Below are 15,206 nucleotides of genomic sequence, written 5' to 3'. Positions count from 1 at the left end.
GCTCAATTGTGAAATAACCATTAGTTGGGTCCCAGAGGATATACAAAAGGCACTTTTCTGGCATGCAGTCTAAAGGCTGAAACTATGCAAATGGACTACAAAATAGTTTAAATACCACTTCCTCAGTACAAAAAAGGTTGCCAACCCTTTAAACCCCTGTTCAAAAGAGATAAACTTTAAACTGCTCTAAGCCATTTCCCAATGGATCACCACCAAATTTGCAGGGGAGGTGTCTCTTGTCACCTAGTGAATGTGTCAGGCAGATTGGACAAATGGTTTTGATTTTATAAGCAATATAATCTTCAGGGCTTATAATGATGGAACGTTGAAAACACTCATCTTAACTATACTGGTGCTATTGAGCCAGTTTAATACATGTGCACCCCTGCTACTGAGCAAAGAGGCACTATTTAATGTTGTGATTCTGTTATGTTTTGCAGCAGGAAAGCAATTGGTCCATCTAACCTCAGCACAGCATTCCTCCAATGGCTGTTGCTGGTGTCTACCTTGTGTTTCTTTTTAGATTGTGAGCAGTGTGGGGATAGGGAATTATCTTCTTTTCTTTTTCTATCTAGCTATTTTGAAAACTATTGTTGAATATTCATCGTAAATATTCATAGTACTAGTTGACCAACTCTGTATTAAGTATATGAACAATAAGAGGTAGTTTTATGAAGGACAGATTTTTTTGATGTTGGACTGTCTGTGAAACAGAACCTCAGCAAGGTGGCTACTTGTTAGAAGGCCTTGCTTTTTGGGACCACTTGCAAGGGTCTTGTTAATGTGATCTGAAGGCATGCAGGTATATGGAGAAGGTGGTCCATAATGGTTCCCTGGTCCCAGGTTCTGTAAAAATTAAACCACCATTTTCAATTGCAACTGAAAACATAGAATATTATAATTTTAGAGTTGAAAGAGACATTGGAGATCTTCTAGTCCAACTCAGTGAAGGTGACTGCTACAGCATCCCTGATAGATGACTGCCAAATCTCTGTTTGAAAATCTTTAGCAAAGGACAGCACATCACTGTGTGAGGCAGACCATTCCACTGTTGAACAGCTTTACACTTAGGAAATTCCTCCTAATGTCTAGCCTAAACCTACTTTCTTGTAATTTCAACCCATTGGTTCTAGTCTAGTGCTCTGGAGCAATAGACAACAAGTCCACTCTTCTTCTATGTGACAGATATTTTAAGATAGCAATAGTATCTTCTCTTCACCTCGAAGCTAGTGGAGAGTCAGTATAATTTCTCAATGTCTGGTGAGGCCAGTTGTCCTTACCTCCAAGGGCAGAGTGGTGAGAGGCCCAAGGTAGCAGGGACGAGTGGCAGCCGGGGAGAGATGGAGGAACAGGGGTGTATCTAGGGTAGGGCAGGCAGGGCACATGCCCCGGGCACCACTTGAAGGGGGGCCCCATTTTTTAAAATGAATTTTTTAAAAAAAATGGCCACCAAAAATAAAATGGCCACCCTGCATGCTCAAATGGCCTCTGTGAAGCCCTAGGCCATGCCAGGCCTCACAGAGGCCAATTGAGCATGCGTGGTGGCCATTTTGTTTTTGGTGGCCATATATATATAGCCATTGGACATGCTGAAATGGTTCCTGCAAGGCCTCCAGCCCGGGATGGGCTGCAGCGGTGAATTAAGAGGCCGGCAGGGGGAGGGGAACCTTTGCAGACCCCCCATGGCCTTTAGGAAGCCCCCCCCCCGAAGGGCTACAGATCATTTTTTTAAATTTAAATAATTATAAGTCATTGTACACATAATCAGTTTGGCACTATGTACAGAGAATCAGGGCTTGTGAATACTGAGCTGAAGCTTATGAATTAGGATTGTATTCATTTGCTCTTACTTTGCTTCTTGTGATAAGCGAGTTAAATGTGATGTCTTGCTAATATGGCTATTAATGGTGAGTTTGTCTTTGAATCAGTGTGAAATCCTTAGTATTAAGGCCCACTGGGAGTTTCTTGCTCTCTTTCTCTCATTTTAACTGTCTTTCTGAAATACTAGCATATATTCCAAGCAGTGATACAGTTTACTCTGCATATCCTTTAATTCTTTTCAGAATATCTGGGAAAAGTCAAATTCTCCATTTATTTTTAAAACCTATGTAATAGTGATGCTACAATGCATAGTAGGGAATTAGACAGGCACTTCTGTTTAGTTTTCCAAGTACACCTCCACATAGTATTTGGGTATTTCATGTATGCTGGGGACAGCATACTGTTCATTCAGCATACTGTTCAAATTTCAGTATGCTGGGGACAGCATACTGAAATTTGTGGTTTTCCAGCATTTTTTGGTCTGGCTATGTCAACTGCTAAATAGTTTTTGAAATATTAAAAGATTAACGAGCTTGACTTATATTTTTGAGCTGATATTATGGTAAAGTTATCTGAAAGATGGGTGTCAGATGTTTGGACAGGGGGCGCAATTTCAGTGCTTGCCCTAGGTGCTATTTTCCCTAGATACGCCTCTGTGGAAGAAAGACTGCCAGCGAGCAGGTACTCAGTTCCAGTGGAGGAGAAGCAGAGCCCTGATCAGGCTGAAGGGGAGCTGTGCGAAGATAACATAGCAGCATGCCTCCCGAAGGGAGGGGGTCTGAGCAGGAGGAGGGAGAAGGGGGAGAGGCATTGGCAATAGCTGTAAGGGGTAGTTAATTACAGGTAATAAAGAGGGACGTTGGCCTATAATTGGGGGCTGGCAATGCATAGCCTGTGAGGAGGCATATAAGGAGCTGGCTGGGGATGAGAGGCTGGCTGGTGGAGAGTGTCAGGGGCACCTGGAGAGGGGCAGACACAAGGAGCAAGCAGCCTGGGATGCAGGCGGCAGAGGGTGACGCTCAACCCCCTCCCTGTCCCTGCTCTGAGGCCGGACCCGATAAGCCTAGCCAGGGCGGATAAAGGAGATAGGGAAGTGTAGCCGGACACTCAAAAACAAGTGTAATATGTTCTTTGTGGCCAGTTTAATTAATAACCTGGTTATCATATTCTAGACTAATAGCAATTTTCAAGTGACATTGAGATTTGTGCAGCATTGTACATGAGATTTATTTATTTATTCATTCAATTTCTATACTGCCCTTCCAAAAATGGCTCAGGGCGGTTTATACAGAGAAATAATAAATAAATAAATAAGATGGATCCCTGTGCCCAGAGGGCTCACGATCTAAAATACAACATAAGATACACACCAGCAACAGTCACAGGAGGTACTGTGCTGGGGTGGATAGGGCCAGTTACTCTCCCACTGCTAAATAAAGAGAATCACCGCATTAAAAGGTGCCTCTTTGCCAAGTTAGCAGGGGTTATAATTAATTAAAAAGAGACATGCAAGCTTTTCTAGTGTTAGAGTTTTATCAGGTACAACTCAAGACACTAAAAGGTTGTCAGGAGCATCTCAGGAGTTCATAGCAACCATGACAACTATGGGCCTATTCCAAGTGGTGTCTGGATGTAGGTCACATGCTCGATTTGGACATTTACTCTGATCGGGGTGGTGTTCCTTGGGTGGGGACTCCTGTTATTTCCCCATTGTCATGAACAGACCACCATCTGGTTAAAGTAGGACTTGCAACCAAAACCCACCTCTGCAGGGATGAAAGACCCATTAGGTTGGTCTGCTCAAGAAGGTTATTAGATCCAATTGGATTCCAAGAAGCCTTCAGCGGGTTTCTAGTGCCGATGCTCTGGTGCAAACTGGGAATAATGAACTCACTAGACACAATCTTTCCTAAGCGTCCTCTCCGACCTGCTTCAAAATTAACCCCGTGGTATCTGGAAAAATTACAGGAGCTGAAGTGACGAAGTAACAAAGAAAAAAAAATACCACCCAATACAAGAAACACATGCAAAAGACACCAATGCCAACACATGCAAAAGACACCAATGCCAAAACTCACATAAATGTAACTACATTAATCACTCAATTACATAAATCACTTAATATAAGAATCACTGTATATACATAAATCACTTAATTTGACAAGGTTTCGCGATAAGTCCTTGTTTCACAATGAGCTTCCTCAGAAATACATGAACAATTACTATGTCACAAACATGATAAACTTCCCATCTGCTAAATATAAGTCACTCCTCCCTGGTGTATGGAGTTCTTCATAATATCCTCCAAAAGTGTTTCTTCAATTCCTCCAAAAAGAGTGTAAGTTGTTTCCAAACGTTCTTAGATTTCTCCAAGGGAGTAAGAAAGAGTCCTTATAGATACAAAGCACAAACCATACATTAAAGAAACCATTAGTACAACATGAGAGAAAACATTTCTACAACATAATAAAATTCATATGTAACCATCAAAGATAATTACCCAAAAGGTGCAACGGTTCACAAGCTGCTGCCAAACTTGACACCCAGTCTTATCAAGCCAGCTTGAATAAACTGACCACACTCTCTTACTCCAGTTTTATAACTCTCTCAATTATTCACAGCTGTTGAACCTCTTAATCTGCCACTGTCTGGCAAACATCATGCTTAATTAGGGCACCACAGTTACAAAAAGGAAGATAAATATAAATTCGTGTTTAAACCATAAGGTGACAGGGAATTTAATCTGTGTATGTAAAAGGATTCTTGTCTGTTTAGCCATCTTACTGCATCAACATTACAATATCTGAATTTTTCTTTCTTAAAAGTGGAGATCACCACAAATTTAAAGTCATCAGGCTTTAAATTCTTCTCCCTCTCACTTAACACTAGAACCAGGGGTCGTCCCATGAAATTGATTGCCAGGAAATCTAGGACCAACAAACAAAAGTACTTTTTCACACAACGCATAATCAACTTGTGGAATTATCTGCCACAAGATGTGGTGACAGCCAACGACCTGGATGGCTTTAAGAGGGGTTTGGATAACTTCATGGAGTAGAGGTCTATCATTGGCTACTAATCGGAGGGCTACAGGCCACCTCCAGCCTCAAAGGCAGGATGCCTCTGAGTACCAGTTGCAGGGGTGTAACAGCAGGAGAGAGGACATGCCCTCAACTCTTGCCTGTGGGCTTCCAGCAGCATCTGGTGGGCCACTGTGCAAAACAGGATGCGGGACTAGATGGACCTTGGGTCTGATCCAGCAGGGCTGTTCTTATGTTCCTATGTTCAGTGAAAGAGTTAAGGGCATGATAGCTAGGGGGAACTCTGTGATGCCCCCCTTCCCTTGATGCCCTAAGCACATGCTTGTTTTGCCTTATGGTCATCATCATCATGTTTATTTACGGTCATAGACCAAAATTTACATACGGTTATGGTTAATCCAGGGCTGCCTGGCGGGCAGATCTCAGATAAGGCAACATTGCCATCATGACCCAGCCAGGTTTCCGTAATACAAACCAGGTCGGCCCACACCTCCATAATAAGATAAAAAATGGAAGAGGTCTTATTGTGAACTGACCTGGCATTGAAAAGGAGCAACCTGAGACCTTGAGAAACTGCAATCCAGTCACCAGGGAAGGAAAGTGGAAAGAAGTCTGGAAGCAGAAATCTGACACAAATTGCAGAGATTGCTACCCCTAAGCTGGCTAACTAGCCTCCTCACACCATACCTCCCGGATCCTGACACTGTGGGAATAGGCCAACCCAAACCTCCCACCCCAGGTAGCTCCAAAAGGCACCCACACCTTGCCAGGGAGCCCAAAAAAGAAAAACAAAACAGAAATAAAAACATAACAAAAGAAAATAAAAACCCTATAAAAAGAACCAGAGCCCAAGCACAGAAAAATAACAGATCTGTTTCTCCATGTAAAATGGCATAATGTCCCTAAATGCCTCCCTGGAGGCTGTAATGGGCTGGGTGAGGGATGACAAACTGAAGTTGAATCCAAATAAGACAGAGGTATTGATTGGGGGCAGTCAAAACTCAAGAGATGGTTTAGATCTGCCTGTTCCGGATGGGGTTACACTCCCCCCCAAATAACAAGTACATAGCTTGGGAGTGCTCCTGGATCCAAAACTCTCTCTGGTTTCTCAGGTTGAGGCAGTCGCTTTTTATCAGCTTTGGCTGATACACCAGCTATGCTCATTTCTGGAGGCAAGTGACCTGAAAAAAGTGGTACATGAGCTGGTAACCTCCAGGCTTTGAGCTTTCAGGATGTTACGGTAATGCAGTCTACATTACAGTACAGTCTTTGTAGTCCTGAAACCACAACTGGTACAGAATGCAGCAGCCAGACTGGTCTCTGGGTCTCTAGGACAACCTGAAGGAACCGTATAACATCGATTTTAAAAGATCTGCACTGGCTGCCGATATAGTTCTGAATGAAATACAAAGTGCTGGTTATTACCTATAAAGCCCTGAATGGCTTGGGTCCAGAGTACTTGAGTGAGAGCCTCCTTTGGCATGAACCATGTTGCCTATAGCACTTACATTTATATACTGCTTTATAGCCGGAGCTCTCTAAGTGGTTTACAATGATTTAGCATATTGCCCCCAACATTCTGGGTACTCATTTTACCGACCTCGGAAGGATGGAAGGCTGAGTCAACCTTGAGCCCCTGGTCAGGATCGAACTTGTAACCTTCTGGTTACAGGGCGGCAGTTTAACCACTGCACCACCAGGGGCCCTATAAAGATAATCTGGGGTGGTCTGGTTACAGTTGCCACCAGTCTGGTTGCAACTTGGGACTTGACCTTCTCTGTGGCTGCTGCAGGGCTTTGGAATGCGCTCCCTGTCAAAATAAAAGCTTCTCCATCTCTGATTGCTTTTTACAGAGTGGGGGAAGGAAAAAACAACAAAAACTGTGGAAGGAGAGAAGGGTCCCCCCCCCCGTCATATGTGATATTGGGAGCTGCACAGGATTGGTTGATTGCCTTCAGCTCTTTAGCTGAATCATGGTCTGGAGTTATATTTAAGAACAAAACTCAGCCACCCTTCTATAGCACTAAGGATGATGTCTTACATCGAAACATCTGCTATTTTGTTACATCTGTGTTTAGTTTTTAACTTATAAACTTTTGAATGTTTTTAAAACTTTTATTGCACATTAAAGGTCATTGAAGAAGATTTAAATATAGATAGGTAAATAAATGAATCAAAATTGTAATGTATGAAGCAAATCCAAAGTCAACCAAGACTTAATTTGTGTGTTGATCCACCCACCCCCAGCCTCCCATTTCTTCTCCATGGATTTGATTTTATTGAAAGTAGTCAGACAGAGCAAAGAAGTCTATAGTAAGTTTCATGGGTGAATTTCTTATAAGATGATATGCAACTTTGAGAACTTTTTTGCTCAGCAGTATATAAATTATTTAATGATTTGATTTTTATTATTAAATTATTACTTTTAATAAGTTGTTTGTAGTGGTAGTGGTTATTATTAAAGAAACCTGAAAGCAGTCTAGTGATGTCTCTTAACAGCTTCTTCTATACTTTCAGTGAAAATAGTAATCTGCCATTGCTATATTCCAACATCATCTATATTGTTGGAATAAAGGAAAGCTTGTGATGTTTTTGCCCTTCTTCAGTATACTTCAGGAAAGTCACAATATAGTAAGCAGCATCCATGCTCCCTTGATTTTTTGGTAAATATGAAAACATCCTTTCTTAGCAGATCAGAGGGGAAGCAGATGGGTCGTAGAGGCAGAAGTACATCACTTAAAGAAAGGCAGCCAGTAAAGCAGCAGAATGAAAGAGCCAACAGCCTGGACAATGAGCGGTCTCCAGACACTAGACATCACTTGCAGGTGAGATGGGCTTTTCATTGTCCAAGAGGCATTCTCTTTGACCCATTACCATTTGAGATGATTTACAGTGTAGTTCTTATCTCTCTGCATCACTCAGAAAAGAGTTATTGATATAAAAATGTTTCTTCAAGTGTAATTGTCTACAGATGTGTAGTGTTTGTCTATATGTGGATAGGTGTCCTTGAGGGGGAAGTTCATCTTGTCTGAATACCATCACTGAGAGGTGACTAATAAACAGTGCAATTTGCAGCAAAGCTGTTCACAGGCAGCTTCTTAAATGCCTATGGTGTAAATGGGCGCACCTAAGCAATTTTGGACCCCGGACCTGAAGAGCTTTGGAGGCTGCCCACGTTTCAGGGCTGGTGGGGGGGAGGTCGGGGGCAAGTTAAGTTTTCTTTTTTACTTTTTTCAGCTGCTGCTGTGCATCAGGGATGGACGCTGCTGAGCCAGCGGGGTGTGGAGGCACTTGAGGGGGGGGGGCAAGGAGCTAGAGGCGATGGCAAGAGCTCCTTCCCTGTGCCCACCTGCCACCCAAATGACAGGTCGGCCTGTTCTCAGCCCATTTCGGGCCTCTGCACTCATGCACGGGTGCAAAAAGCTCCTAAATGGGCCAACCTGTCATCTGGGTGGCAGGTGGGCTCAGATAAGGAGCTCTTGCCACTGCCGCCTCCTCCCTAGCTTGGACTCCCCTTGAGTGCCCGCTCCCTGCCAGCCACCCCTGTCTCTGTGCACAGCGGTGGCTGAAAAAGTGTTTTAAAATGTTAATTAGCATGGCAGTGGGCGCAGGGCAGCAGCGGAGCCCTGGGGAGGCCCCCCAGAACATTTGGAGGCTCCCCCAGAAACATGTGGCCACGGACCAAATCCCCAAGGTCCGTGGCTTTACACCTCTGGGTGTAAATGGACAGCCTTCCTCCATCTAAGGGAGAGACCTAGTGCTTCAGCATTCATTTACTTAGTGATTCCAAAATTACCAGCTTGGTGTAGTGGTTAGAGTGCTGGACTAGGACCGGGAAGACCTGAGTTCAAATCTCCATTCAGCCATGATACTTGCTGGGTGACTCTGGGCCAATCACTTCTCTCTCAGCCTAACCTACTTCACAGGGTTGTTGTGAGGAGAAATCTAAGTATGCTCTGGGCTTCTTGGAGGAAGAGCAGGATATATAAATGTAAAAAAACAAACAAACAAAATCACAGAAAAGAGCCATAGTCCTCCAGTGAAGTTGTACTTGTCTGAGGTCATAAAAATTAGGGACATCTGAAAACATTTGAGATAAGCTGTCACATCCAGTCTGGCCTGTAGAATGCATTTACAATGCATTTACAAAGCTCATTCTGAATATAAGGTACTAGAGTGGGGCTGGACACATGACAGCAGGACTGAGAGTGGTGCTCATTTAGAACTGTTGTCTCCAGCACTAGAGCTGGTTCAGGAACCTGCTTATAGAGGGTCTGGAGCAGTGTTCATTAAAAGGTGTGTGCATGTGCATGTACTCACACATTTTTTGATGTCCACTCAGTTTATTTTAGATCCCGCTCAGGTTGAATCAGGAAGGCCCCATTCTGAATGCACATGCAAACACACTGTCTTGATACTGCCACCCAGAACAAAATTCATTCCATACACAGATGAAAAAAATTAGAGGGAACACTGGTCTGGAGAGCCCCACCCTTTCCTGGAGCAAACCAAGCCTTACTCCTAAGTTGCCAGGGGTTGGCTGCTTACTGCTCCTCCCAAGTAGCCCCATTGTTTGTCAGGCCATGAGACATGTGCTTTTCCATTTGGCTTGAAGCCTGCAGCATCTATGGGCTTTGTGTGTAAAGAGTCTCCTCCTCAAGACCTGTCTCTGAAATCTGTGGCAAGGTACACTCTACTGTTCTGATGAGGTTCTGATGATGGGTTGGGTGTGTGAGTTTCTGTCGTCTCCAAGTAACCTTCAGAGGTCACAGCCCTGGGGGTCTTGGGGTTGATGTCTATGGCTACCTTACACTGCAACTCTTCATCTAAGAATAGTTCTAGATACCTTCCTTCAGGTTCAGGGTCAGGGCTAGGGTGAACTCTGACAGTTCCATAGCACATTTGCATGCTTGTATTAACTTTACTAATAACTTAGGCCTACAGTAAGTCATGACAAGTCCAACTGAGTCCCAATAAGTCTTCAAGAATTTATTGGCATTCTTCTGGATTCAGACACAGCATTAGCCTTTCTTGCTCTTCATCCCATTGATATGATCCCCCCAACTGTGTAACAATTCTTTGCTCACAGGATTCACACTGCACACTTTATACAACACCTTTTAAGTCTCATGGCCTCCACCATTGCAATACTAGCTTTGAATGCAGATTTTGCAGAGATGGTTTCTGGACAATTTCTCACTGAACCTACATCACCTTTCTCTTAGACTATCTGTACCAGGGGCAGTCAGGTCTGCTGTCCACTGGTGCTTCCCTCTCAAACCTAGAAGAGAACAAACCTTTTCACACTCAACAGCCTCACCTTCAAATCATTACAGATGCCTCCACTCAAGTGTGGAGTGCTCACTGTCAGCATTTTACTGTGGTGGACACATGATCATTTTCAGAAGCCTGCCACCATATCAGTTACCTAGAGCTTCTAGTGATTTTCAAGGATCTAATGTCATTATTGCTGATGCATACTGAATAATTGAGAAAGCCAAAGAATACCCCAAAGAAGTCAGTATGTGCTTTATTGACTACAGAAAAGCCTTCAGTTGTGTTGACCATGTCAAGTTGTGGAATATCCTTAGGAAAATGGGCATCCAAGAACATCTCATTGTTCTCATGAGAAACCCGTACACAGGACGGGAAGCCACAGTCCAGACGGAACATGTTGAAACAGACTGGTTCCAGATAGGCAAAGGAGTAAGACAAGGCTTACATACTTTCTCCTTATTTATTCAACATAAGCTGGACATATACTGAGGGAAGCTGGATTGGAAGAAGATGAGTGCAGTTTGAAAGTTGGAGGAAGAAACATCAATCACCTGTGTTATGCTAATGACACTACTCTGATAGCTGATAATGCAGATTGGAAGAAGATGAGCACGGTTTTAAAGCTAACATCAATAACCCTTGCTACACTGATGACACTACTATGATAGCTGAGAATGCGGATGATCTGCAAGTCTAGTAGTGAAAGTCAAGGAGCATAGTGAAAAAATGGGACTATGACTAAATGTAAAGAAGACTAAACTAATGACAACAGGTGCAGCAACCAGCCTCAGAAATGATAATGAAGACAGAGAAGTGGTGGATAGGGATGTGCCCGGACCAGTTCGGAGGCCATACTGGAGGCCTCCAAACCGGTCCGGTTCCGAGCCGGTCCGGTGGTCTGGCATGGAGGGGGGTTGTAGCTTTAAGGGCGGGGGGTGGTACTTACCCTCCCCCCGCCGCCACTCTTCCCCCTCCGGCACTGTGGTTTTAGAGAAAGATTCTGGGGTGGCAGCGTTCCTCCCTGCCGCCCCTGGCCCCGTCATTAGCCTGCAAGTACCAAAGTAAAGATCACGCATGCGCCCGTTCTGCCGCGTGTGTGCGCCTGCGGCCGCCGTCGACATATGACATCAGCAGAGCACGCGCGCAGCAGCCACAGGTGCGCACGCGTGGCAGAACGGGCGCATGCGTGATCTTTACTTCGGTACTTGCAGGCTAACGACGGGGCCAGGGGCGGCAGGGAGGAACGCTGCCGCCCCAGAATCTTTCTCTAAAACCACAGCGCCGGAGGGGGGAGAGTGGCGGGGGGGGGAAGTACCACCCCCCTTAAAGCTACAACCCCCCCTGTGCCCGTCCGGACTGGTTCGGACCCTTGCACACCCCTAGTGGTGGATAGCTTCTGCCTTTTAGGATCGACTATCAACAGTAAAGGATCCAGGAGTCAAGAAATACGTCGCAGACTAGCACTTAGTAGGGTTGCATTGAAGGCCTTGGAAAGGATATTTAGATGTCATGACTATTTTGAGGCTATGCTACATCATCTTGGTATGAGTGGGGGTGGAAACAGTTCAGTGGTTCTAATTTTTTTATTTAAAAAAATAATTAAACTTTTTACACTCATCTCTAGGTCTGGGTCGGCTGCAGGGAGGTCTCTGCCATCTCGCCCCAGCTGGCCTCCTTAAAAGGGCCAGTTCGGCCCATTTTCAGGACATTACAGCTCTTCCTCTGGTTGCGGTGGCCATTTTGGAGGCTGCTGCACATGCCCAGTGAGCTTCTACATGGTTTGGGTCATTGGGCGTGTGTGGTGGCCTTCAAAATGGCTGCCGCCACTGGAGGAAGGGCCTGTAAATGGGTGGAAACATCCCTTTTTAGAACGAGAGAAAGCTGGCAGAGGGAGGGAGAGACGGCAGAGACTCTCCTGCCACCACCAACCTGGCCCTGCTGATGAGTGTAAAAGGTTTTTCTAAGGGTTTTAAAAATCTTAAAACCCCTGAACCAGCTCAAATCTGAGCTGAGCTGGGGGTATGTTCAGGGGGCACAAAAGCGAACATGCCTGGTTTGGTTCGAGTCTGGTTTGGACTCGAACCAGGCAAATTGGTTTTGTGTACACCCATATGGCAAACCAGTGAGGTGGATGAGGTAACTAACACTACCCCTCTGGTATCAGAAGGAATAAAAAGATAGCTCTAGCTGATACAGGTCAAAAGTTCTGCTCTATGAACAAGTGACACCACAGTACTCTAAATGCTTGGATCCAGCAGATGATGTCCATTGGCTTTTCACTGGTATTTGCAAGATTTCTGAGGAACCCGTTGATAGACTAGACTATAGGCTTGAGAAGAGGTGCAAGAAGATTAAGCAAGTGATTCAGGAGTTAGTCCAAAGTTCTGATGGATCTTCAGGAATATTTCTGTTTATAGTGTTTGTATTTACAGATCCCTAGAAAAACTGTGTACGACCAGTTGAATCACATCCTGATCTCAGATGACCAGCTACCAGAAAATATCATTCTAGTCAATACTTCTGATTGGCAAGGGCAGGTAAGGAGAGCTGATGAAGTCACCACGTGGTTATCTTGGCATAAATCAAGAATGGTCATTTCTCAGCTTCTAAAACAGTTTTAGCAATGTTTCCCCCCTGTTATCTTTTAGGAAACAGAAATTCTACACTTTAGATGTTGTATCTCTTCCAGATTTTGTATGCAATATGTAATTATCTGTATTTATGTCATGCTGTTCATGCTAGGCATGTACTTTACAACTGTGAAACTTCACTGCTCCCAGACCCTATTGTCTGGACAATAGAGAAGCCCCCATGTATGCAGAGCTGGACATCCCTGGCATAGGTAGGAGTTCCTCTCCACAATGTGGTGACTGCTTCATAATATGAACAAGCTCCTCATACAACTATTTTTTGCTGGGTTGGCGGCAACATAGGTTGCCGCCAACCCATGGCGCCAAAAAAAAACCACCACCAGAAGATTTCCATATGTTAAATTATTAATATGAATGGTTAAACATACATCATGTTGAACCCAATATTGCTACCCAATAGCATCGAAACACTTTTTAAAAAAGTGAGTTGATTCTGAATAATTATAGCCTTTTCTCTAGCCACATATTGGCTCATTCGCTGATTGGTACAGTCCACAAAAATCCAGTGAAAAGGTTCAGCTGACTTGGTTTCATTCTACGCCACTGGGGGGATGCTGTGCTGGAGGTGGCAGTAGTTCTGTAAAACTGCTTTACTTTTTCAGTCTCAAAATCTGCATGTACTTTTAGTCAGTACTTGAGCTGGCTGCAGATCTTGAACCTAAGAGATGTCACATGGAGATTTAGCTTGTATGACACCATCTAGCTCCGGCCAAATTACAAGGATGTTATGCAGACATGGAGGAAGACTCTCAATTAATTAATTAATTAAGATAAGCTAGAGCTAGTAATGTGATATTCCATAATCCCATATGGAAAATTTCAGATTAGGCTTGTTTAGTATTCTGAACAACAAGGAATTCTGCTGCTATTTTTATTTTATTTTATTTTTAAAATGTATACCCTGCCTTTCAGTTAAAAATACAATAATAAAATCTTAATTATTTATTTATTTAAAATATTTAGATCCCGCCCCTCCAGTGCACTACCGCTCAGGGTGGCTTACAACATTAATAAAATAGATACAATATAGAATTTTAAAAAATATTTAAAAAATTTAAAGACCAGGCTAAAATCACAAATTTTAACACTTTTGAAATTAAAAATTATCAATAAAGGCTAAAAACTAAAAAACCTACAAGATATAAGCAGTGGATAAAATATTAATACTAAAAAGAGGTGTGTTCAGTTCCTGAAAAACACTGAGGGAAAGAGCATGGCGAATCTCTTCCAGGAGGGCATTCCAAAGTCAAGGGGTCACACAAGCGAAACATAATACAAATAATCTTAAACAGCAATAAACATTGTATAAGTTCCAAATCTACCTTGATTTCTGCCTCACTCCTACCTCTGCAACAGGTCACAGTGATAGACTACAACAAAAGAATTTTATTTATTTATTTTTGTTGTTATTATTAATTGTTATTATTATTTCTTATTTACAAACTCAGACAGGTGTTATTGCCTGGTTTGTTTTGTCCAGACATCGAGTCCTTCCCAAGGACCTGGGATGGCTGAATTTTATTATCAATATTGTTCTTGTTATTCTAGATATCGTCGCAGAATATAGGCTGTTCCCAGTAAAGTTGCTTTTCGTAATTGGCTGGTGGTGTTTTCTGTGGCCCCTATGGTGTTGAGGTGCTCTTCGAATTGTTTTGGAATTGCACCTAGGGGGCCAATTACCGCTGGGATTATTTTGGTCTTTTTCTGCTAATAATAATTCTAATAATAATAATACCCCCACTATATAATTATATTTTATATAATTATATAATTATATATAATACCCCATTACATATTATTATATAATATATAATGTATTATATAATAATAATAATAATAATATTATAATACCCCCCAGTGAGGCACTACCTTGGCGTGGTTGTGGGGCTTGCGTGCTCTGAGGAAGTTGAGAGCTATGCCAGAGGTCCAACCATACTGGACAGGTCTACAAGAAACTACAAGAAAGCCTTCGACTCATTGCCTCACACATGGATACTAAAATGTTTAGAAACAACTGGTGTCAGCAAAAACATTCAGACATTATTATTATTTCTTGTTTACACAGTCGGACAGGTGTTATTGACGGGTTTGTTTTATCCAGACATCGAGTCCTTATTGAATACTACTACTACTACTACTACTACTAATAATAATAATAATTATTATTATTATTATTAGTTCTTGTTTACACAGTCAGACAGGTGTTATTGACTGGTTTGTTTTATCCAAACATTGAGTCCTTCCCAAGGACCTGGGATGGCTGAATTTTATTATCAGTATTGTTGCTGTTATTATTATAGATATCGTCACAGAATGTAGGCTGTTCCCAGTAAAGCTGCTTTTTGTAATTGGCTGATGGTGATTTCCATGGCCTCTATGGTGTTGAGGTACTCTTCAAGGTATTTTGGAATTGCAC

At 43.0% G+C, this 15,206-nt stretch overlaps 1 protein-coding gene across 11 annotated transcripts in view; it reads left to right on the top strand.

Moving 5' to 3' along the window:
* Window positions 1–15,206, top strand: part of PACS2 (phosphofurin acidic cluster sorting protein 2) — a 256,899-nt gene that overhangs the window by 141,804 nt on the left and 99,889 nt on the right. For 8 of the 11 annotated variants that reach the window (XR_008306723.1, XM_053248447.1, XM_053248442.1 and 5 more), the window contains exons 13-14: window positions 7,552–7,687; window positions 12,572–12,676. Coding sequence is in view for 10 of the 11 variants with exons in the window: in XM_053248447.1 (XP_053104422.1) it covers window positions 7,552–7,687; window positions 12,572–12,676 (241 nt within the window). In the remaining variant the exon portion in view is untranslated. The remainder of the gene's footprint in view (window positions 1–7,551; window positions 7,688–12,571; window positions 12,677–15,206) is intronic. The other 3 variants (XM_053248450.1, XM_053248444.1, XM_053248441.1) reach the window with 1 other exon arrangement.

Source organism: Hemicordylus capensis, chromosome 4, assembly GCF_027244095.1.
Source record: "Hemicordylus capensis ecotype Gifberg chromosome 4, rHemCap1.1.pri, whole genome shotgun sequence".
In the NCBI taxonomy this organism is placed as follows: domain Eukaryota; kingdom Metazoa; phylum Chordata; class Lepidosauria; order Squamata; family Cordylidae; genus Hemicordylus; species Hemicordylus capensis.
The sequence above is the reverse complement of the archived record's forward strand: the minus strand, read 5'-3'. Positions and strand labels throughout refer to the sequence as shown.